This window comes from Falco peregrinus, chromosome 2, assembly GCF_023634155.1.
Source record: "Falco peregrinus isolate bFalPer1 chromosome 2, bFalPer1.pri, whole genome shotgun sequence".
Lineage (NCBI taxonomy): Eukaryota > Metazoa > Chordata > Aves > Falconiformes > Falconidae > Falco > Falco peregrinus.
In genome coordinates this window covers 24,365,675-24,390,118 of record NC_073722.1, presented here as the reverse complement: position 1 = coordinate 24,390,118, position 24,444 = coordinate 24,365,675, and the positions used below count along the sequence as shown (strand labels likewise).

General features: G+C 46.3%; 2 protein-coding genes across 12 annotated transcripts in view; one reads left to right on the top strand and one right to left on the bottom strand.

Annotated features, from left to right (window-relative positions):
- Nucleotides 1–38: 38 nt before the first annotated feature.
- Nucleotides 39–9,465, top strand: GRSF1 (G-rich RNA sequence binding factor 1). The gene is made up of 10 exons (XM_055797570.1): nt 39–230; nt 513–657; nt 1,541–1,696; nt 2,054–2,194; nt 3,685–3,814; nt 6,405–6,562; nt 6,712–6,836; nt 7,519–7,654; nt 7,874–7,957; nt 9,325–9,465. The coding sequence occupies exons 1-9, from the start codon at nt 54–56 to the stop codon at nt 7,930–7,932; spliced, it is 1,227 nt and encodes a 408-aa protein (XP_055653545.1). The 5' UTR covers nt 39–53; the 3' UTR covers nt 7,933–7,957; nt 9,325–9,465.
- A 259-nt stretch (nt 9,466–9,724) lies between these two features.
- RUFY3 (RUN and FYVE domain containing 3) overlaps nt 9,725–24,444 on the bottom strand; it is a 57,850-nt gene continuing 43,130 nt past the window's right edge. For 6 of the 11 annotated variants that reach the window (XM_055797566.1, XM_055797567.1, XM_027795059.2 and 3 more), the window contains 6 exons: nt 20,849–20,968; nt 17,795–17,897; nt 15,910–15,989; nt 14,580–14,607; nt 13,562–13,636; nt 9,725–12,254 (listed from right to left, as the gene is read on the bottom strand). In XM_055797566.1, the coding sequence (XP_055653541.1) occupies nt 12,111–12,254; nt 13,562–13,636; nt 14,580–14,607; nt 15,910–15,989; nt 17,795–17,897; nt 20,849–20,968 (550 nt within the window). In that variant the 3' untranslated portion in view covers nt 9,725–12,110. Of the gene's footprint in view, nt 12,255–13,561; nt 13,637–14,579; nt 14,608–15,909; nt 15,990–17,792; nt 17,898–20,848; nt 20,989–21,154; nt 23,378–24,444 lie in introns of those variants that run through there. The other 5 variants (XM_027795066.2, XM_013303895.3, XR_008746102.1 and 2 more) reach the window with 4 other exon arrangements.

Here is a 24,444-nt window from a genome sequence, read left to right as displayed (position 1 = left end):
CACGCTCCGGCGACGCCTCCTGTGAAGGGAGGCGGAGCCCCCGTCCGTCGCCCATGGCCGCCGCCGCGGCGCGCCGCGGGCTGCCCGCCCTGCTGCTGCTCGGCCGCCGGCCGCCCTGCCCGCGCCTGCCGGCCGCCCGCCGCCTGCTCACCGCCGCCGCCCCCGGGCCGGGGCTGGGCGCGCCGCGGGCTCCCGCCCCGCTCTGCGCCGCCGTCCGCAGCTACAGCCAGGTAGGGGCCTGCGGGGACGCGGCCTAAAATGGCGGCGGCGCGCGGCCGGGGGACGCCGAGGGAACCCCGCTGGCCGGGACCGAGCCGGGGGGCGCCATCGCTGCGCGGCCCCCGCCGCCGTGGGGACAGCCCCCCTCGCCTCGCTGGGCCGGGGTCTGTCAGCGGGGCGGCGGGGCCCTGCCCTTGCCCTGCCCGCCGTGCGCCAGCCCCGGGACCCTGCCCGCAGTGCTGCGCCTCCGCGTGCTCACGGGGGGGTTTGTCCCTGTTTCTTTTTAATGACAGGTTACAGATTCACCGTCCCGTGAAGGTCACCTCTCCGACGGAGAGCCAGAGTCACCCAAGGAAGATAATGACAGCGTCTATCTCATCAGGGCACAAGGATTCCCTTTCTCCTGCACTGAAGAAGACGTGCTTACCTTTTTTGATAGTATGGGAGTTAATTTTCTGTGTTAACTGTTCGGGGTGGTGTTATTGAACCCAGTAGTGAATGATTAGTTAACAGAACCAAACTTAAAAGATGGTTAACTAGAGAAAGATGAGGTTTATTCACCGTTTCCACATATAAACCGAATGATAACTTCCAGACTGCTGGACAATGACTAGAAACTCATCCTTATGGCTTTTTATATTCAGCTGAACAAGTCTTTCCCTTGTTAGTGAGCATCTCCACAGAAAAGGCAATCCAGTTCATAGTAGCTCATTTAAAGACCATTATGGCTGGCTTTATCTCCAGCCCCCCTCTTTTAAACAAACTGGAGTGGTTCACTAGTTTAAACTTCAGTGTCACTTTCTGATCCTAATTAGTAGGCCTGTGCATACCTTTGCAAGGCTGACCCCTCCATACTGTAATATCACGCTGCATTCTTCCAGAGGTCAGATCCAAGTTTTTGAATGGTTTAATAACCTGCTAAACTAAATTACATCAGTTTGAAGTCCTAGGGGAAAGGAACATAGAGCAGGCAGAGTATAGCTGTAAAGACTGAAAGGCTGTAGTATTTGTTCTTGATTGGAGATAACTCAGAAACAAGTAAGTTTACCAACAATATGACAATATATATTATCCATTTATACAGCTGCGGAAGGTAAGGGATGATCGGTTTCTTGTCTGCAATAAGCATTGTGTGTTAAGCATCATGTATTAGTATTAAGGGTAGAAATAGGAATTTCCAGTCCTTTGTTTCAAGAAGTGTTTTGCAGTGCTGAGGGGGAATCACTCTATGCAGAATATTCAGGTTTCATCTGCATTCAGAGGACTCCCATGTTTGATGTAGTTGCGTATGTTTCTGTATTGTGTGTTCCTTGATTTCTAGGCTGTAGGATTCGAAATGGTGAGAACGGCATACACTTCCTCTTAAACAGGGATGGGAGACGCAGGGGAGATGCCTTAATTGAGCTGGAGTCAAAAGCAGATGTCCAGAGAGCCTTGGAAAAGCACCTGAGGTATATGGGCCCGCGCTATGTGAAAGGTGGGTTTGAAACAGCAGAAGTCCTTTGGAAGAAAACTCAAAAGTGAATAAAACCCGCTTGAATAATAAAGCGGGCTGGTGTGATGGGGGCAGCACAGAGATTCAGGGTGTGGAACAGAGCAGCAAATTAAATTGGCCAACAAGGCACCATAAAGCCAAATTTTCCTAGGCTGGACAGGAAAAGCTAAGTGGCTTACACCATGAGGGGTGTCATTACATGACCATAAGAGTTTGGGGTGGGTGAAGAAATACTATGGGGGGAGGGAGGGAAGGGAGCTGCCATTGAAGAATGCCTGCAGAGTGCCGCCTTCCAAGTACCATGAGGGAAAATAAGTTTTGTGCCTGTGTTCCTTGCAGTCTTTGAAGTACATGATAGTGATGTAGAGGGCTTGCTACAAAGTCTGCGGGATGAGTCACAAGCCATAAATGATGGAGTTGTACTGCTCAGAGGCCTTCCCTTCAGCTCCACTGAGGACGATATTGCAGATTTTTTTGCAGGTAACTCAACCTAGTCTGTGCTCTTCAGTTACGAGAGTTATTTCTCCATATTGATGCTTAGATAGGCTGTTGTCCTTCAAGCAAGAAAACCAAAAGCACATTGAGCCTTGAACACCTTAAACAGTATAAGGAGTTGCTGTCCCCCTGTAGGCAGAAGTATCTGAGGCTTTCTGAACAAGCCTTTGCCTGCAGTGTTTTCTTGCACCTTTGACTTTCTGCAGGTCTAACCTAGGATCGGTACTTGCAGCACTTTTCTAGGGGGCTAGCAGAAGGAAATAGAGTAGTCTTTCCAAGAAGAAAATGAACTATCCCAGCCAAAACCAGGACAGAGAGAAACCTAGATCCCATTATCTGCAATTGGATTGCTACCAGTGCATGATTTGGTGGAGTTAAGAGAGGCAAAAATGCCTGTACAATAGTTACAGTACAAGTGAATGCAGCATGGGTATTCTCAGCTGTATAATCATGACAGATTACATATGCTACTTAAAAGTATTAAAAGCAGATTTTTTTTGTTTATCACTGGCTTGTTCATGGTTGTGAAAGTTAATTGCGCCAGTTCTCAGCTGAGCAGGTGTTGCACAGTGGGGGTGTGCACACTTACCTCCCATACTCAGTGCTAGAGTAATCGGGTGGTTCCTGCGTGCATTCATTAAGAAAGAAACCACCTAGGTTTTGCAAAATAAATTGATGTTTCCTTAGGTAAAGTTTTATGTTGTAGATGAAACCAAAACCAGTTCTTCCCTGCAACTTCTTCCACACCAGGTAGGCCTGCACACAGAGCCCTGCAGCGCTGAGGCTCATAATAACCACCATTGTGCCAAAAGACAAGGCCACTGATAGCAGATTTTTCAATTGATAACCAGTAGTTCAGTATGTTTGAAGGCATCTAGTAGCAGAATTATCACAATTAAATGACTAGAGCAGCTTGTGGAGTATTTCCATGTTTTCAGGAGCCTGGGGAGACCCTTTGAGAAAGTAACAAGGTGCAAAGAGGCATGCAAAAAAAAAAAATGTAGTAGCCCAGCACAGTGTGCACTTTATATCATGTCAGATACAGCTATTAACCAGATTACAGGCTCCCCGAGAAGATAGGATACAGCACAAAAGCTGAAGTTCAGTGAATTTGACCTTGGTTTTAAACAGGTGGGAAAAACTACTGTAATAACATGCAAAAATTTCAAGAACATTTGTGCTGTGGATCTCCTTGTTGTCTAGAACATGGATTCACTTATTATTTTTATAGTTACTAGAAGCCTCAAGTCAATTCATTATGGGCAGTTAAGCCTTCTGTTGAAAACTAACTGAAACAAAGCAAATCAATTGAAGTTTAAAACAAAAAAGATTTGTAGGCCAGCATGAGCAGTTGTTTCAGAACTATTTAACTGCCCAGTTGTCAAAAATCAGAAGAGTAAGGAAAAAAGATGTCTCTGAGCTATAGTGCAAGTTCCTGACAACATGAATGCCTTTTTCTCCCCACCCTTCCATAGGTTTAAAGATAACTGACATAGCTTTCGTCTACCGGGGAGAAAGAAAATCAGGAGAAGCTTTTGTGCAGTTCGCCACTCCTGAAATGGCAGCTAAAGCCCTGTTACGACACAGGGAATATATGGGAAGTAGGTATGTACTTCACAGGGGCTCAGGAGGTTAGAGGAATGTAGTACAAAGTGTGGTGTGTGACTTACAGCTTGCTTCTGACCAGGTGAATCAGCTGATCTTGGGCTATACCGTACTTGCATTATTATTAAGGAAGCTTCTGCCTTTTTACCCTTAAAACCTAGAACTCAAGACTTCAGATTCAAATTTCAGTGGAAATCATAGCTAAGTCTTTCTCATACTGGGGTCAGACTGTCATGCTGCACCTTAAAACATTTTTTTAGCAGCGCCCTCTGAAATACTGTGTAACCCAGGTGTTAGGTCTTCGGGTGATGTTTTCTTTAGAACCCTGGCAGAACTGGAGAAAAGAAAAGGAAGCCTTTTGCAGGCTGCTGTGCGCTGCAGAGATGCCTTCGGCGATCACAACTTGGGGGAATTTGGAGCCTCTCAGAAAAAGTCTCAGTTCTTTTTAAGTAATCCTGAAAGCCAGTGTTATCCTAACAAAAAGGGAGTGATAGCATTTGGGGCAGGGAACACTAGATAGACACTGCCTGCCCAATCACAGGTGCATGGAGATCCTGCACCTCCCACAGACATTGACCCAACCAAGTTTCCCCCATGTTTCTTGGTGCTTTTCTGCAGTTTTGGCAACCCTCACCCTTCCCTTCTGCCCAGGGCCAGGCAGAGTCGGTGTCTCCACTTGGAGATTACCCTGCACACAGCACAGCTGACACTCACTTCTGGCTTGAATCTGTTCCCCACATTGACTGCTGGCCGACACCGTACAATCACCTTTGTCTTTGGTGACCACATCCACCTGGGCTGTCCTCTTCCCTCAGGAATCCATGTTGCTAAATTTTCTTCTAGAGCACAGAGCCCTGTGCCACTCTCACAAGAGCCTCTCTTTTCTCAAGCAGAAACGTAACCACTTTCTCCCCAGAATCACAGAATCATTTAGGTTGGAGAAGACCTTTAGGGTGATAAGAGTCCAGTCATTAACATAAATGCTGCCAAGTCCACCACTAAACCATACCCCTAAGCATCACATCTTCTAAAAACCTCAGAGCTACAGTCAGGGAAAAAAGAAAACAAACTATTGATTTTACCCTGTTGAGCTTTTTCATTTTTCCTTAATAATCCACCAAGGTCTCTTCCAGAAATCTGATAACAAAAGACTTCTCCAGACCTCATCAGTTCTCCCATACATACTTCATTTTTTTGTTGTTCTTTTTTTCCTGTTCCTGGTCCGCAGTTCCTTGGGCTTGTTGTTCCCCCCTTCCCGGCCAATATTAAAAGAAAACAGCAGCTCTGTAGGTGTGCCCAGTAATTGAATTAACTAACATACTTCCCTGCCCTCCAGTAGAGATTAATTCTCAGCCTGCCATTAATTTTTCCTTTCTCATGATGCAACAACAGCTGATCTGACTCACCTGCCCAAGTTTATACACCTGGTTCTGTGTGATTAGCCAAGAAATGGAGTGGTTTCCAAAACTGCTGTCACCTTGCTCTCATGCACTCTTCCTGGGCTGTCAGTTTTTCCACAAATGGCCTTAAGCTGTGCACAGTACTGAGCTGGGGCTCACGGGGGCTGAGCTGTAAGCTCTCAGCCTGTTCGTGGCGTTACTTTCCTTACTCTGGCTGCTCTCTTCAGGAAGGGAGGAAAGCCTCCTCACTTGGATGCCCATATTCTCTTCATCCCGTTACTCCTTCAGTGCTGTGGAAATGGCCTGATTTAACATTGCTAGTTAAATTTGTGCGAGGCCCGGCTGGTACTGCTGCGAGCTCTGAAAGATGAGCACAGACAGCTCTGAGTTAAGGTGCTCTGGGGCAGGTAGCAAGAAACAAGGCAGCATAATTTTATGCTTTGACTAAACCTGTAAATAAGGGTTTGTGGTAGTTTTTTTCTTTCTGTGCTGTAAATGGGATCTTGCTAGAGCCCCTTAATGTTGCATTAAATATCGGTGTATTACGCCCTCGACTTTCACACATGCCCCTGTTACGTTTTATCCCATCACTTTCATAGCCGTACATAAAATCTTACAGCTGCACCGAAGTATTTAATATGTCCCTGTGCATCTTCTAGGTCTGGCTGTTTCAGTAATCTGTTTTGGGCTTGGGTGTGTGGTTTTTGGTTAGTTTTTTTAAATTTGGGGTTTGTAGAAATTGGAAAGTGCAAGCTGCAGATGTGCAGTGAGGGGAAAACAGCCTTACATACAGCGCTGCTCCAAAGGAGAGGAATCATTTGTTAGGGGAAGGACACCTGTATTTCTGTGACAAACCAGAATTTTGGCTTGTGGGTGATTGGTATTATTTCTGCAAGAACTTTGTATAAGGCTGTAAACTAAAGATGTTGGCCAGAGCAGACTGGTAATCTGTCTCCCAATATGTGGGTTTGTCAGTGCAAGTTGAAAACGCCTTCCGTAAGCATAAGCATGCAGTTAAATGAATTCATTCTTCAGAACCATGGCTTGCTGAACCATGGCTCTCACACCCCACCCACCCAGTACCTGAGCAGACCAGAGACAGGAGAATGTCCTCAAGGTACCGTCTCAAACCCTTGAGTTCTTTGTGGAGGTGCAAGATGTGCCATGTAATCTTTTCCTTTGAATTCTAGATACATAGAAGTGTATGTCAGTAGAAAGCATCAAATGCAGAGGCATGTGCCTTACGACAGGCAGACGGTGACCTACCCCAGAGTAAAAGAACATGAGTCCATTTCTGAAGAAAGAGGATTGAGCGACATGGGAAGATCTGATGCTGAAAAAGAAAATAGTGAGTCCCTCCCTGTCAGGCATGTTCTTTAAGGCCCCTTCATTTTACCCTGATTGTCTGCTGTGAGCATGACCCCGCGTGTCTACGGCTTTCACATGGGGGAGGTGATAATTGCAAGCATTAATGATGTTTTTTCCTGTATTCCACAGAAATGTGCAGGGAAGGAACGGAAAGCTCTGGGCATGTTGCAGAAGCTGGGAATATCTCATCACCGCTGCACTTTGTCCACATGAGGGGCTTTCCTACCCAAGCTAGTGCCCAGGACATAGTGAACGTGAGTAACAGTAAAACCGTGAATGAAATCTGGCTGTCATTACCAATTCAAACCCTTGGTTAATTGTTACAGATTAAGTGACTTCCAATGTTTAATTTATCTGTGTCTGTGCTAGTCCTTGGTGCTTGAGAAACTTGAGCTTGCTGTGGGCTGCAGGCTGCCCTGGGTAGCTGTGGCCTCCTGGGCACAGCAGTGATATAGTTGCTGCTGTAAATAAGAATCAGTTAAAGCTTGCTGGGCTGTCTTAGTATCTGTTGCTTCAAATTGTGCAGCCATTTATAAGCCTGGCTAGATTTCACAGCTGAATGTACAAAAATGTGTTTCAGAATCTTTTAAATAAAATTTTACTTCATTTTAATAGCATAGAGCATCACAGAACAAATGTACCTGCATTTGATGACTTTGATATGTACAGAACACATGTACTGTGTGAGGATTTCTGTTCCTGTCAGGAATTACCAGGGGCTTACACAGGGTGGGAGGCTGCGCACAGTGGGACAGGTGACTTGGGTGGGCCTCACTTCACCCAGGCAGAGAAGGGGGACCTTCTGCTACTCAAGAGCTCTGACTCCCCCATAGTTGGACAGGCTTTATGAGTAAAAACAAGTTTCTTGGTTAATAGGGTGCGTTACTGTCGTGTTGGTTGTTTCTTGCCAAACTCTCTTGTTTTCCTCCTTTTCAGTTCTTTGCTCCACTGAAGCCCACGAGGATCATGGTTGAATACAACTCCAGTGGAGATGCCACAGGAAAAGCAGATGTGCATTTTGAGAGCCATGAGGATGCAGCTGCTGCCATGGCTAGGGAGGGGTCACAGCTGCGTAAGTAAAACCGCAGATCCTCAGGTGCTTTGGCACAGCATGTCAAGCTACTGTTAACGCTCTGTGCGAAAGGATCACATTAAACATAGATTTCCAAATTACCCTATAAGGTGACATTGGCTTTGCAAAAAAGAAAAAGAAAATAAAAAGAAGAAAAAAAGAAAATGGAACACATACAGATCACTAAACATAGACTACCTCTCTCAAATTGTTCCCCAGAGTGCAGTGCCATTGAATTATTCCTGAATAAACATCCAGAGGCAAAGGAAGACTGCTAGTGACAGTGGCACGAGCTCAGATTTGGTAAGTGCGTCTTTATTACTTTGTTGATCTTGTTCCTATTTTAGTAGCGTGTGCCTCAGGCTTACTATGTCTGACACTTTGGATTTCAGCGACCTTAAAGGCTAAAATTAAGAGTGACTGAAGGGGATCACCACAGCTAACCTGAGGTCAGGCATCGAGCCCGGACCCTCCAGCCTGCAAATCCAGATTCCACAGGGTAGCAAGGCCTGTGGTGATGGGGCAGCGGCTCCATGCCGAGGTTACAGCCCCAGCTGGCAGAGGTTCTGCTGTGCTCCGATGCTGCCCAGCTACGCTGTAGCTTGCTCTTTCACAGCTGAGGCCTGCTGCAGTGTGCGTGACAGCTTTCTTTTTTGCTTTCCTTTCTTCCTTTAAAACTCTGCTAAGTGTGATTGATTAAAGGTCTGATGAGGTTGTATTCCCTGGCACAGAAGAGGAAATGTGGCTAAGCATTTCCCAGAGCTGTGGATTAACAGCAATTGGTCTTTAGGCTGGGGGCAGGGGGAATGTTACTTACAGTTACAGGCAATGGAGTTTGACAAGTAACATTGTTGGAGTTGTTTCTCCCTTTTTTAATTCATCCCCTTTCAGAAGTGGCCCGGTAGGGTACCTAAGCACAGTAGGCAGCCTGTTTTCAATGCAAACATTGGAAACCATGTTTTTCATGGCGCTAACCTTGGGGTGGGGGGGCAGCTGTCCTATAGTGGGACAGTTTTTTCTTTTTTTGTTGCACAGAAACTGTCTTCTCTCTCCTGGCAGTTTACAAGAGAAAAACGTGGGTGTAGGCAGGAGGGAGGTGGCCCTGCTGCAGAGGCGGGCACAGTGTGGCAGGGCTGGTGTTGCTGCTGAAACAGCATCTGAAAACACCAGCCAGCCCTCCCTGCTGCAGGATGGTTTCCCAGGTCTGCACTGTGGGGCAGAATGTTTGTACCTGGAAGACATTTCCTGTGACCTTTATAGAAGGCCCAGACCAACTTGTTATGCTTCCATGAATTCCCTTGGGAGTGTTGCGGGGTGATGGTTGCCGCTCCCGCAGGGGCCTGGTCCCCACAGGTGCCGCAGGGAGGACAGGCACCCCCAGTGCCCCACAGCCCACCCAGCCTCCCTGCCGCCTCGTGCGGGGATGGCCACCCACAGTCACTGGCCCCGGTGGAATTAACCACCCCCCACGCCGTGCACACATCCTGCAGCCCCCCATGAAAACATCTTGTAGCTGTTTGTATCATCTTACCTTTTTTTCTGAGGTCTTTTAGTATGGCCAAATTCTGCTGTTTTATTATGGGAGACAATAATTTGGAATAAAATGCAGGGAAGAAAGGAAAGCAGTAGGCTGCAGTGAGGTAGTCATTTGTCTTTTTCCTCTTTTCTAGGCCAAAGCAAACACATTCCGTGGGTACAAGCATAAAGATCAAGTACAACCGCCGCTGCTCAGTAACAAGGATAACCTGTATAAAACCTAGTTCAGTGTTGTGTAAAAGCATGTAATAAATTGCATTGACATACTGTGGAAAGGTTGTTGCAAAAGTAGAAGCAGCGGTAAAGGAGGAATGGCAGACGCTGCAGGAGGGAGCAGTTCTAGCCTCCAGCTGCATAACTATGTACAGATCATTAATTAAAAAAACAGTCTTTGCAATTAACAAAACTAGAGTGATTTAAGGTCGTCATATGCAGAAGTCAGCAGAGGGGCTGTGTAGTGTAGCCAACAGCTCATCACTCCTGCCGCGCTTCTCTCCCTCAGGGATGAACAGACCACTCGGGATAGACATGGGATACAGATGTTCAAGTTTTTATTATTGTGTGGAACAAAATTAACAGCAGAAAAACAGCCCTCCACTCCCCCTAGTCCAAACATTCAGGTGTCAGCCTACGCTCCAGCATTACGAGTGGTACCTGAACAAATGTGCCTTGAACATTGCAGCATTACAAGCGTAAAACATCCAGTACTTGGAGGCAGAGATACTTGCTGGAGTCTGAGATGCCAGGAAAGAGGCGAGCACCGACACAGCTGGCAGCGAGCGCAGTCTCACTCTGACCTTGCCAGATGCCACTGTAGTCGCCAGACCTGTATTCTGAAGGGTTTTCTGCCAGTTCCCTGCTCATTTGTGACAATCTCACATGATTTCAGAGGAGCTGCTGAGAGCCGTCCTGCTCTGCACACCAGCAACAGTCCCAGCCCTCACTCGGAGCAAGCAGAGCAGCAGCTGTTCCTGCTGGGACAGCTGGAAGCTGGATACAGGTCACAAGCTGTCGCTTCAGAGCTGCAAAATGCTGGGTGTGCCAGTGTTAAAATCCTTTCCAGTAAGGGCCCGGTTTCCAGTTTACTCCTCTAACATGGAAGTTGCTTGGGTCTCACTTGCTCCTTGGCGCATGAGTCACGCTGGGCTTGGATGGAGGAACCTGAAATCCCGTAGCTGTGTACAGTACGTACACAAAAAGATTTCCACTAAATTCTGTGTCTTCTCTGTTCATCTCTGGTGTCTCACCCCGTCAAAGCAGTGTGCCCACACTTGAATTCTAGGCTTGTACTTCAACACTGTTTACAGCCACTAATCTACTTTAAGGGATAGCAGCAAGGAAATGTCACTACCACAAGGGGGAAAAAACCCAACAAACAAACCACAGAAAAACTACTTAAAGTTGCTCCCCCTGCGAAGTGCTCTGGCTCTGAAGGGTACCAAGGGGAGTTGGAGAACTTGGGTGGCTGAACACACCAATGCCTACAGGGAACTAGAAAAATAATTCCTGGTACAAACTAGCACCAACCACGTAAATAAGCTCAGCTCTGACACGCTTTTTAATGCGGTTCCAGACAGTCTAACGAACAGAAAAACCCCTCCGGGGCATGAAACCACTAACCCCTAATCAAATCTGTACAAAACCAAATGCATTTGTCACATGTAAATACATCTGTTTTCTATGGGCTACAGAACATTCTGTGGTCTTCAAGACTGAAGTAGGCTTCCAGTATAAGACGGACCAAACACAACTTTGACATGCTAGGTGCTTCGTGAGGAACCACCACCGCTTTTTGGAGCGACATAAAATTCCTTGAGGTAATAGCAACAAAGAATGATGTAGCACAAAGTCCGAAACCTCTTTAAACTGTGTTTCAAATTAGAATTTCTACCAGGTGAGAAACACTCCGATTTCATCTCCCCTTCATTCTGAGCTAATAAAAGTGAAACACCTGTTTTATGACTTTTTCACATGCACACGGGGGAAGAGGCAGATCAAAGTGGCTCTAAACCTTTGGTGTCATGATGACAACTGGGTATCTAAATACTTGGGGATCCAATCCTTCCAGGTGCCGCACCAAGAGCAGAAGGTACAGCTGCACCCTCGGCTCTGGCCACCCTTGTGTAATCATGAAGTCACAGTGAGGGTCTCCGAGAGGAAGGTCAGAGATGCCATAAGGCACTTCCGTGCCAGATCAGTGCAGGTCCTAGTTCTCGCATCATGCACACCTCAAAAACACCTACACCCCCCACCCCCTAAAATACAGAAGGAGAACTTTCACAGCTTTGTATGATTTTTCCATACTGATTTGCATGGCAAGCCCTTGGCCAGAGGGCTGTGCCAAAGAAATGAAGCTAGAAAGTGTTTATGGGCATCTTACCTGGCCTCCTTACCCCTGGCACTGATGGAGCACAGTTGAGCCAGATTGTCAAAGGCAACGGGAAAGGCGAAATTCCAAGTGCAGCCAGACATGAGGATCAAACCCGCTCCTCTTCTGCGTTCAGTGAGCCTTGGCTTAGCAGCAGCACTTCCACAGCACACGCCTGAACACGAGCATTGCCCGACTCGCAGGCACAGACACAGGTGCACACACACACACACACACAGAGCTCTCTTTTGGGGGGCAGGGGCTCTCTGCTCTCGCTGCGCCCTGAGGCTGCTCGGGCGCACCCTGGGGCTGCTCCACATGACATTCCCCAGGCGGTTCTCCCCAGCACTGGCTGAGGTCTGGGAGCAGGCAGGTTGCTGGACAGGGAAGGCTCAGGCTGTTGTTTAGTCACAAGAGACGGTGAACGCCACGAAGCTGCTTCCCCTCCGCCCTCCAAAGAATGCAGGTGAGCGTCGCGTCTTCACATTCCCCCTGAACAACCCCAGAAACCAACGTCATCGTGTTTTGTCACGTCTCTCTGCAGCCTGTCCCCTACAAGGGACTGCTGGAATACTGCTGGATGAGCCGCTTGTGACAGGGATTGCAGACGCGCTCGGGGTTAATGCTAGACGGGAGGGGCAGCTCATTCACTGAACAGGCTTCACAGAAGGTGCCACCGCAGTTCTTGCAGATATTCTGTAATGCAGAAAGAGGACAGAGATGTTCAAGACACAAGCAACACGCAGAAACTTAACGTTTTCTCTCGCTAACATCCTGTGTTTTCTCTCATTAACATTCAGTCAACCCAAATCCTCTGCTGAGCTAGAGAGAAACATGCCAAAACTCCACCCTGTGCCCTCCGCAGCCCCTGCGTTCGCTCCTGTGCTCAGGACCAGTTTGCAGCAAAGCTCCTTAGGCCCAATCAGAGTAGGTGAAGGCTCATGGTAAAGCAGGTCAGAGTTACCAACAGCAAACCATTCAAGTTTTAATTGATGAGGTCTACTAGAGCACTTAGTCACAAGAGGTGCTGTATATTTTACAGTCATATAAATACACCAGAATAAATCTTGTCTGATACGCGTATTTACATTTGCACGTGCATTTGGAAATGTATCGAAGTCTGACATCAAGCTGTTAGCGTTTGCTTTGAACTCAATGCGTTTTCTCAAGATAAACACAAGGGAATAGGAAAGATTAAAAATCCTACAGTTCCCACGTGTGTAACAGGAGAGGTTCACGGTGTGACTGGGGGGGTGGGGGAGCAATCAGGGCCCCCCCCTCACTGACTGCTCTAAGCATCACGGCACTGCAGCGCCAGGGAGGAGAGGGCTGGCTTCCGACCACATCAAGGAACGCCGTCTGCGCAGGTGCTGCAGAGCAGGCTGGCCTGGGAGCAGCTCTTCACCCTGGCAAAAACCACGAGGCCAGAGCTGCGTCCGTGCCAGGCAGAACTGCAAACACAATCCAGCGCTGCCTTCCAGCGCCACCCCCCAAACTACTTGCAGCAGTGTGACCAGGACACGGGCTGCACTGACAGCAGCTCTGTCAGCACCCTGGCTTGCCTCCTTGCAAACTGCTCCTCAGCGCCGGTGGAGGAGAGCACCTGGATAAAGGCAGCACTCCCGCTGAGCACCCTTGCTGATAACTCTTGTAATCCCTCTAGATTCAGACTGTAAAGCAGTGAGGAAAGCCAGAAGGGCTTAGCCACAAAAAAAATAAAAGAAAAAGGTAAGGTGGCTCAAGTGGAGAAACAACAAACACTAACACCTCCTAGTCTCACTTCTGATCGACTCCAGAAAAAAACCCACTTAGCTAAAAAGGGAAGAAGCCACTAAGAGGAAGGAAAACCAAACTGCTGAACACAGGGGAGAGCGGGGGACCCTTGAGTGACCACTGTCATTGTCCCAAGTCACCCATAGGAAATCTGTGCTATTTGAAAATGAAAATCAGAGGAAACGCACATTCATCAGATGACAGATGGCGATACAAGTCCTCAGAGTTACCTTTTTTTTGCTCCGGCTGCTTTCTTCCTGGCAGAGCTGGCAGATCTCGGCATTTTCAGGTCCTGACAGCTGTTCCTAAACCCCAAGTAAAAACCAAGGCATTCTGCTTTACACAGCACCTCCATTAGAGCTCTGCAGCTAATCCGCATTCTTACAAAAGGGCGAAAGATTTCATGTCCTTGTGTTTTTAAACCCCTCTCTATTCACAGCACACCCCGCAGCCACGCAGAACCACCGTGCACTTGCAGGATGATCTGCAGTTGTTGCACTGGCTACGGTGCAGGGCAGACAGGGAAGCACGGCACGGCTGCCTGAACGAAGGACCACGCAGCTCAATTTTCAGGCTGAGATCAAGGCTGCCGTCCCAGCAACAACGCGGGAACTAAACATCTTTTTCACTGTGAAGAAGAGCTGGCGGATGCAGAAATTCTCAGTAGACAGCGCACAAAGCGAGTGTTGCAGCATCCCCTTCACAGCCAGGGGTCTGTCCCGGCTTTGCCAGGCACTCAAGGGAGAAAGGCTGGATTTGGGTCAATTTGAGATACATGAAAACACCAAAGCAACGGACCAAAACACCCCCCTCCCTCCAGCCTACAGAGCAACTGGCAAAAGTGTAGCCCAGACCAAGGAGGTTAAACACCGCCGTTTTCACAGACAGCAAATTACATCATGCTTTCATTGTTCTTTCCAGACCACCAACCCAGGAAAAGCACAGGGCAAAGGAACAGTAAAAGGGGATAATATTAGTTTAAAAACCCAACACGGTTGTGCTGAAGAGGCAAAATGAACTCACGGAGGTGCAGCGCTGCCAACGAAAAGCCTTTCTAATCAGATAAGCAGCGGTTTCCCCATTAGGGAATGATTGCAGCTACTGATTCTACAGCCAAATCCTCACCAAGGCAAAACCCGAAGGACAAACATCAGGATATGTGGGCAGGGAATATGCTGCAGCAACCCAGGAGCTCCCTCCATACCCCCTGCCCTTCAGTATTTCAACGCAAAAGAAAGAATCACTCACCTGCTCCTCCTGCGTGCTGCTCAGTAACCTACAAGAGAAGGACACCGTCACTTGGAGCTGGTGCTTCAGTCACCACATCATTTAAGAAAAAGATCTGGACTATCAAAAAATTCCTTCATCCTGTTTTTAAAACCCTACCCAGACAGATTTTTGGGCTTGCCTCTTCAAAACCACGCTCCAAGCCTGCCTGCACAAGAGGCGAGGCGTGCAGAGGCTCTGTCAAGCAGCGAAGCCAACAGGCACCGTGTGACTGGTGCTGCAGACGTACAGCGCTCCTGGCCCAGGGGAACAGGAGAAAAACTTGCAAGATGCCTTCAGAAGAGCAGAGGAAAGGGAGCATGAACATTGAAAAGGCTGCTTAGATGGTACAAATGCAGTTTAAAACTGGCTTTGAACTTATTACTGCAGAACAGCTGATCCCCTACAACTGATCCCGCAAACAGGCCGCGGTAACACATTTTGAGGCTTTCCAGATAAATCAGCAGCCTGACGCTCATATTGCTTAAACACTCAAGGTGAAAGGGGGTAAAAAGGCCTGGAAGTTTTTTAATATCTGATAAAACAGATTTGAATTGAGTCTATGCTATTTTTAAGGCAATACTTTTCTGATTAACTTGGCATTCAGTGCACTGTGTCAGAGCATGGTGTTTTTTCATTGACGTTCAGAATACTTCAAATGGTCTCCAACCAAAGTCCTCATTACAGAGCTGTTTCCCGTGACATTTTAAAGCACCTTTTCACATGTAAAACCAGATCTGAAACTTAGCTTCCAAATACTAAACAACCCTGCAAGAAGAATCCTCCTCTGTAATATTCAGCTTAGAAACATGCTCCCTGAACTACATTTTTATACAACCATCTTCCTGAAAGTTTTCTTTCCCCAACAGCTTCTGTTCTTGCCTAGAAGCCATTGTTCATCAGCTACAAATGCCATGGATCCACCAACCCTTCTCCTTTCCCTCACCAACAAAGGTATCTTCTTCAGACACGAGTACCAAAGGTCCAGATCTCTGCAGCAATTGGTTTATGAAGGTTCATTAAGTGAGAAAAATCAGTGAACAGCAGATTTATACAGAAATAAATTCAAAGGGAAATGGGAGAGAGACAGAGCTTTTCAGATCCAGAGACGCTGGTGACAAGCAGTGGAACCTCCTTCTTCGAGACACACGAAAAAGCAGCAGGGAGACCTCAATGAAGGGCAGGAGATTGAAAATCTTTCTTAGAAAGGGAAGTTGTGCTATGGAAACCTCCCAGCAGCAGCAGGTGTTAGACAAGGGAAGCAGGACTTAGAAAAAAAGAAGGCAAAAACATGATTTCTTTTCTTCCGTACTTGTGTGGCAGGACACTGTTCTCCTCTCTTAGTGGCTGTTTCAGTTTAGCATTTTCTTCCTGGATTCTGAGCTTCCCATCCTGTCAAAAGGAAACATTTATCCATCAGCTGACCTACATAAAGCCTCCAGTTTCACCCCTGCCACTGCAAAGGGAGGCTTTACGTGGCTATTTGGTGCATGCTGATCTGCCCCTCCTTGGCACAGCGGTGTATTGGGACATGTGACAGCATACACACACCAATCTGCCCTAGGAACAGCTCTACATGCTTCCCTTTTGCTGCGAACAAAAAATTGACTTCACATTTTAGAGAGGGACTCTTAAATGCGCCCAACGACCTCCCCTTTTACTAAGAGGCTGAAGAAACTTCACAGTCACCACTGTTTTAACAGCAGGGTTTGAAAAGGTAGATGGGCTGAATAGGCTTTTTAAAGACTGATCAGCGAGATAAATCCTCTCAGGCAGGAAAGGAAATCAATCCTCCCCTCCTCCCCAGCCAAGACCTCGGTCACAGCCTGCGCCACGCACGTAACGCAACTGTCAAAACCCAGCCTCCCAACTGCAAGTGGTAAGTGCTGGCAGAATCACCCACGCAAGCACTGCTCTTAAGTTGTGACTACAGCCTCAGTGGATCTCTTCCATTTCTCCAAACCGCCACTGGATCAAGCGTCACCTACAGGTTTTGTGGCAGATGAGAAGTCCATTCTGAAGCCGCTTTTTTTTTTTTTTTTTTTTTTTGCACATTTTGCCCATGTGCTCCTTGTGGGAGCACCCTACTCGTGGCACAGCGCTCACCTACAGAGTAAAGGAGGATAACCCCACGCAGTAACCTGGTCTCAAAGCCAAGCTAAGCAGCGATGAAAAACAGCTATTCTGCCTTCGAGAGGGCTAACCAGCTTAACGATCAGATTAGCCGGTTTGGGCATTCCCTTTATTTTTAAAGGCTAACTGCATTGCACTTCCCCAATTCCTTCTACTCTGTTATAGCTCTTCTGCCACAAGCAAACATGACTTTTTGATAAACGACTTATGATGCGTAAATGACTTCACGGATATCATGGGTAATATTGGTTTAAGAAAAGAAAAAAAAAAAGAAGAGAGAAAACTGAATTGTTCAAGCAGCCCTGGGCATCCCAGTGAAGGCAACTCCCAAGCACAGCAGCACATGTCAGAATCGCTGAAACAACCTCTGCTACTTCACAGTTCTCCTACTTGCAAGTTTTGCTCTCCAAAACAACTGTTTTACTGCCAATTCCCAGCAAAAGAGCCTGTTTCACTTTACAGAAAAAGCTGCAGAGCAGGTTTTCACTTTCAAAGGCAAATGTACTGCTAAAAAGGGAGTTTCACTTGGGGGCTATGAGTTTTATTCTCAAGATGAACACCGTGCTTTGCTTTAAAAAACATTGAATTCTCTAATATGCAGCACTAGAACACCACCAAAAGATATTTGTGATGCCCTCAAGAGAGAAATTTCTCTTCAGGTTCTACTACTTACCTCTTTCAGCAGAATTTCCCTTATTATGATGCAGAAAAAAAAACCAAGCAAGCTGGCTTTTCATAAAATGTAACACGTACAGCATCTCTGCTGTATTACACGTGGTTTTATTTAACTAGTGAAGGAAAACTGCAATCACTGTCAAGATTTTGTCAGGTACCCAGCCTGTAAGAGGAAACCAGTGTTCCGGGATGAAGTGCAATGCCTGCAGTATTTTGTGAGGCTCACTCAATAAGCTGCCTATTTAGTGTGTTTAAAAAAGTGTTTCAAAGCTCCTTTGGCTGTGGCATGTTAACAATATAGATTTTATTGCCTAATAAAGCTCAGGAAAAGCAAACAAGCAAAATGAAACTATACTTCAAAGACAAGCCAAGAATAGAAGTCCTATTACCTGTCTTAGCCAATTCTTTGTGCCTTTTTTGTTGTCTTGGCTGCGTTGGTGACTGTGTGACCATCTGTCTCTTTCCCGCTTCAGTTCTAGTTCAAGATGGCTCCTAGAATATCGAGATGGAACTGGGATATAGGCTTTGGTTTTGTAACACATGGCATCGACAGCTAATGAACTATTTAACCCTCTCTTTACACTAAAGCAACTGAACCCCAACTCAAGAGCTGAAAACTGACTCTTGGGACAAAAAGTTGTCTTGCAGTGTGTTAAACCATAATATGGCAGAATGGAAAAGCTACAAGTTCTTCATCTAGTTCTAGCACAATTTTGTGGGAAATAAACGTGTTGGCTATGTCTGAAAGTCCTTAAAAATACTCAGTTATTCATCTGTTACAGAGCTGTTGATCAGCACCCTGCTCAGAAAGGCATTCTTTAACACATCAGCTGTGGGACAGGCTCTGAAACCAAAGCCTAGACCCTTTCCCAAAGCCATCCCCACAGGGTGGATGGCTGTTCCTCCCCGAGAGCTGTGGCAATGCTTCTGACACCTCACCTGAAAGCGGGGCTTGGTCCTCGTGGTGCAAGCGAGGGCTCAGGCTGAGGGCTCCTCACCGGGAGTACTCTGCAGCCTGCTCTGCTACTGATGTTGCTTGAGCCACAGTGTATGAGCAGGTCAGTACGCGGGCTTGAATAGGAGAGGCGAGCCCAGCAGGCTGAACACAGGATGCACACGCTGTTTTACGGCCTGCCATCAACTCCCTGGTCTAGCCTAACCTGCCACGAAGGGATGACGCATGCTCTTTCAAGACCGCTAGGCCGTCGGGCTGCTGATCCGCACCGGTACCGCAGCCCAGGCTTGTGTGTCAGTCCCCTGCAGTGTGTGCTGCGGTACAACCAGCCGGAGGGAACAAAGACACGGCTGAGCGCAGCACATTTGTATTCGGGAGGAAAACTAATCAGCGGGTCAAGGACAGATGAACGAGCACATCTAAGGTCCCTGATGCAGCCTGAAGCAGGCTGACGAGAAGCACGACTCTAAATCTAGCTGAGACTGGCAGAGCCTTTACTCTGGGCCACGAGAAAGCTCAGCGCCTCCACGAGTGCTGCCTGCCTCTGCACAACAGCTGTGAAGCTCTTGGAGCACAAGGACCATCAGGGACTAGGTGCTAGAAATGCCGTTTTCTGAAATCATTACAAGAAAAGGAACAATCCCTGCGCCAACATCAAAGCCTAGGAAACTGAGTACCTACTGGTAAAAGTAGATACTTGTACTATAAAAGATTGCACTGTAGACTTGTACTATAAAACATCTAAATCCTTATTGCTATTAAAACCAAATTATCCATTATTACCCTTGTTAGTCTCCCTACCGCTCCAACAGCATTTTAAATAACTCATTACGACTGCAGCCTCATTAATTACATAGCGTAACTGAAGTGAGTAAAGCTGGTGGAGAGTCAGATCCAGGAATGAATACTTGCCTGTGTTGACATTTAAGAACTAAGCGACCTAGGGAATTCTTGTTTATAACTTGTTTTAAAACCAACACCACCACAGACACAAAAAGCCCTATTTTCTCTTAAAAGGAATGTAATTCAAGCAAGACTAGCCACCATCCACTAACTTACTGCTTTAGAAACTCAGTTAAATAAAGCAGCACAGCCTCCCAGTAAAGAGGCTCAATCCTTTTCATGCTGTCATCTTTATTTAGCTTGGGCGAGGAAGGAATCAGAAGAAGTCCAACTGATGCGAAAATAGACTGATTTGCAAATGTCCTCTCCAGGTAGCTACACTAAGTTAAACTGACTCTGTGCGAGGTGCATGTGTGGAGAAGACGCGTTCGTTCCCCCTTTATACCCAAGAACACTGCTGAGCTCACCCATGACCTCACATGAATTTCTGATAAAAGCCACTTGCTGGTTTTCTGGGTAGCTTCTGTAACTTCTCGAAAAAGGAAATAAAAAGCTGTGCCACGAAGGGGCCAAAAAAAAAAAAAGCATCCAGCAATGCCTCCACACAGTGACCTTACAACAAAGTAAAGATGCATCATGGCTGCAGAAGGAGAGACGCTCTTCTATTTTAAGATAAAAGAGGATTTCTCTGTTTTCCTGATACTGGTAAACTGATGACACTGCAAGGAAAAACATGATAGTTCTCGCCAGGTTCTCTACATGTGGTTTCCAACGCTTTGGTTGCCTCCCAGCAAAACAGACCAGTTTCAACTGGGAAAAAAAAAAATAATAAAAAAATCACAGCGTTGTTTCTCAAGACCCACAACCAGGATTGCTGCCCTTGTTCCAGATGCTTCAGCATTAGCTCTAGGCAAAGACTGAGCTCCTGCATCCCCATCGATGAGCAGTAAATCACTCGCTGTTAGTGTTAGTTTTAGATTCCAGATTATGGTATTACAGCGGAAAGCCTGACGCACCGCTAGACCTTGGAGAGATCTACGTTGTCCTCAGAGACCTGACTGTGCACCAAAGCACGCATCCAGCTGCCATTCCCCGCAGGCTAACCTGCAACGCAACCTCAGTGCAGACTGAGCATCTACCCAGTGTCCCAAAGAGGTTTTGCAGCTTGGGGTGACCCTTGTCCCCCCCAGTCTCTAGCCCTGCCTGTTTTCAAATGAGATGGCTACTGGCAGATGCCCTACAAATCTAACCACAGCACAGAAAGCCCCCACGGACATTCCCATGTTCAGAAAAATATCCTGACATTTCATTTCCACCCAAGAGATATTCTGCAACCTGCTTCTGATATTCCACCACCACCTAGGATTTATACTTTTGCTGGTGGTTTCTGCTGACCCCGTTGTTCTTTTGCATTTTCTTCCCCATTCAGTTTTTCAAGCTGTAACTTTAAAGGCACGCATGTCAAAAGATTTTCCACCTCACAAAGCATTTCGCCACCCCAGAGCTTATGCCTGCCTGGCGCCCAGCATGCCAGTTGCCTCTCTGACTCCAACCCCTCCTTCCTTTTGCCATCGCCCTGGCCTGCCTTCTCTACTAGAAACAGTAAGAACAGCCCAGAAATGAGATTAGAAAAGGATCTCTTCACCGCTGCCTGGAGAGCTCTTCCACTTCTAGCTGGAGGCTGTTGATTTTGTCCCCAAACTCCTGCTTGAAGAGCCGGTTGTCCTGCTGAGCCAACTGACGGTCCTTCTCTGCCTGTCGCAATCTGGATTTGAGCCACATGAACTTGTGATAAAAAACAAAAGCCATGGTGGGGAGGAAGACCGAGTTTAACCAACAAATAAAAAACCCAGTGAAAAGGTAAAGCCAAAACAAAAGGAATGTAAAAACAATGGAAAGGGGGAAAATATTTTAAAGAAAAGCAAGATGTAGGTGAACCAGGCAGAAGCTCTGATTTTCAATAGTTTTTATTCTATTACTACGGTTTACAGCCATTAGATGAAAAACATAAAACATCACTTTTATCCAGATTCAAAGCAAACCTCAAGTACACAGAATTTTAAGTCAAATTTGATTTTAATGTACGTTACATTTCAGCTTTACACATGTAACTGGAACTTGCAACATAGGTTAACTACTATAGTAAGAATTAGTGCATTTTCCTGGTCTCTTCCACGGATTGACGCATTGGCTCAAGCGCCCAGGCATCAGTGCACCAAAGCATTTCCACTTCGGGCCTGACATCAGAAACGGCCAGATCCTTAATTCTGTCTTATGTTAGCACTGCTGTGACAGCAAACAAAACCAGCCCAACCCCCTGTTTCTACAGAAGAAACCTGGGGAGGGGCAGGGGAGTTAACTGTTCTAACTAGCTATTTGGATACCTTGATGAAAGCGTCCACCTTTTTATTATTATTCTATTTATCTCCAGGTAGTTAAAATGACTTTCTAGTAAAAGGTTACCGAAGGTTAAGTTTATACTCTCAAGCATGCGACTTGGCCGCTGCGTAGAGATTTGAAATGGCTCTCTGAGTCTGCTTGGGTGCGGGAGTCCGTTAAACAAGTGAAGCGGTGGTACACGCTTGTGTACAGGGGAACTAGGCTGAGCCTCACAAATTTTTAAATGTGCCTGGTTAGAATCAGTAGCTGTTCTTTCCCCAGCTGCATTTCAGCCACATTTGCCACCTGCTGCCCCAAGGGGCACTATCCCGCAGGACAAAGCGAGAACTGGCCCCAAAGAATTTTTACAGGCATCTCACCAGAGCAAAAAAACCCACTTACTCAACACAGAAAACCCCCAAAGGTCATCTTCTCGAAAGAAAAAAAAATATCTCTCTAGGAGCACTTATAACCTAAAGCCTGCGACAGGCCAGCACGGTGAACTTCTGTGGCCACAGGGAAGGGGATATCAGTTTATAATAGTCCAAGCTACAGTTGAAGTTTTGCACTGGGGTGTTAAAATGGCAATTATTATTCTTATCGAGAGCTGTTCCCAAGCTTTAGCTGTTCTTTCATTAGCAAATTCCATTTGTATCGATCAACAGAAACTCAGAAGCAAATGAAAAAAGTGTAACAGTAAAAGGCAACTCTTCCTTTTAAACCACTAACTACTCAGACAAGGAATGGTCAAGTACCAAATTACCGTTTCCACTCCCCACCGCTGCACATTTTGTTCCTTTCTTCTTCTGTTTTTTGTTTGGTTTTGTTTCTCTTAAACCCTAGTGTATAAAGATCAGATCATTTTTTGTAAAACGTGTAACTTCCCTTTCCAGGAAGAGGAGACACCTACCAACACACCTCTCCTCAGCTTCCTTCAGTCAGGAAGAACCGCAACGTATGTCTAGAGGGAATCATGGCAGAGGTAGAAGGCAATGCAAAGATAAGGAGGTTTCCACTGAACTTACCACTCTATCATGTTACTCTAAGACACCTAGCTACTAATTCTGGACACATGAAGTTTAAAGGAATAAGGGTAAGTCCCCACCCTCCCACCAAGTCACTAAGGCAAGGTCGTTGCAAGCAGTCTCGGTTACAAGAGGGCTGGTCCTCATGGTGATGAGCTATCGAGTCGCGCCCGTTTGTCTCGGACGCGGGGCTGAACCCACAAAACAGAAGTGAATGGGTAACGGCTTGGGGTACGTACACGACTACTTTCAACAACTTCCAGGGATGCATTTTTTTTCATCTACTTCACAAAATGGGTAACACAGAAAACTAGTTGACTTTCCAGAGCTGGCCAATCTGAGAGTGGCTTGACCAATGCACCTAGCATCCATAAACACTGAAGACTTGTGCTGCTGTATACCGTATGCATCACCAGGATGTACAGAGCCACATATCTCCCACTCCTTATGCTTTTCTGGTGTGTTTATTGGCCAACTCATTGGTACTTTAACACAGTTTAAATGGCAAAGTTAGGGATTTTTATACCCGACTCTAAATCTCTGAAGAAAAACTCACTGATTTTAAAAATTCAGCAAATTCCAAATCAACTTTAGGTGACAATTAACATTTTAACAGTTGCTTTTAGCAATTCTCAAGTTCTCCCCTCATAAATGAGTTCTGATGTCAGAGCTGTGAGGTGACCAGACATAAAAATGTCTAATGATGCTTCTGGATCAGTTTGTTTGCTGCACTATTTAGGGTTTTTGCCTGTTTCACCAAATCCTTTTCACTGTGTAAATAAGTCAGAAGGAGGATGATGAGAAAATGGAAACATAAGAACAGCGAGACAAAAAGAGCAAATCAATTAGCTGAGTAGACATCATAAAACATTTTAAAATACAAGTTTTCTACAAACAAAATTACCTATTTTTATCATGAACTATTCACAAGATAAATCCTAAAAACGAGAGCAGCAATTTAGCGCAGTGCCCTACTCATTAAAGGAGTCCCAGACAATCCACGCTGCTGAGAGCTACGCTTTCCCCTGATTTTCTCAGAGCTAGCATGACAGTCAGGGTCATTCGCAGAGACTGAAGTTCTGAACCTCTGGCCAAACCGCTACAAAGCCTGGCTTCCAGAACAAGACAAAAGGGGAACAGGAGCACTGCTCCTTCTCGAATCAATCTGACTTTGACACTGAGGCCTCTCCTAATTACATAAGGGTTAGCAATATGAGAGCAACACGGTCATTAGGATGGAACTTGTCCCAGTCCAAATGGATATTACATCTCTGGGCTATCCTTTATCAACTTCCAGTGACAGCCAGGCTGCCCTCTCATCTTCCTCTGTTTACTTTCACATGAGGATTTTTTTCAAGCTCATCTTCCTCAGAAAGTACAAGTTCATAATGAGAATAGATTCAGTGGGGTATTTATTTTTTTCTAAAACAGTACCAGAAAGATCTGGAATAACCAAGCACCTCTGAGCCTAGCCTCTGCAGCACGCTTGTCCTTCCCGCCCCCACAGTCATACTGTTATTAACAGTCAAGCACTGTTCTCGGCTCCTATTTCTAAATTTTACCACTGTTATCACTGATAGCGATTGACTTGTAATGGCTGGATAACATATAAAAGTGCAGCTGAATTAGATAAAGCTGCTATGTGAATTACTGATTTAGTGGTATATTCTTTTCTAGTGGAAGCCCTCCTGAGCATGCAAAACATTCTTCCTAATAGTATCTCAAAAATCATAGCTCTCCTGACGTAGCTCTATTTAGCAGTGGCGAAGCACAGCACTCAGACTCTCACTTGGTCCATTTGGGATCACTGGGACACTACCACTAGAATACACGCACA

What these genes read in the sequence shown, in the direction of transcription:
- GRSF1 (XM_055797570.1), top strand. Translation starts at nt 54, where the DNA reads ATGGCCGCCGCCGCGGCGCGCCGCGGGCTGCCCGCCCTGCTGCTGCTC. An exon ending in GTGCCCAGGACATAGTGAAC is followed by an intron (nt 6,837 to 7,518) that starts GTGAGTAACAGT and finishes CCTCCTTTTCAG; the next exon opens with TTCTTTGCTCCACTGAAGCC. An exon ending in TAGGGAGGGGTCACAGCTGC is followed by an intron (nt 7,655 to 7,873) that starts GTAAGTAAAACC and finishes ATTGTTCCCCAG; the next exon opens with AGTGCAGTGCCATTGAATTA.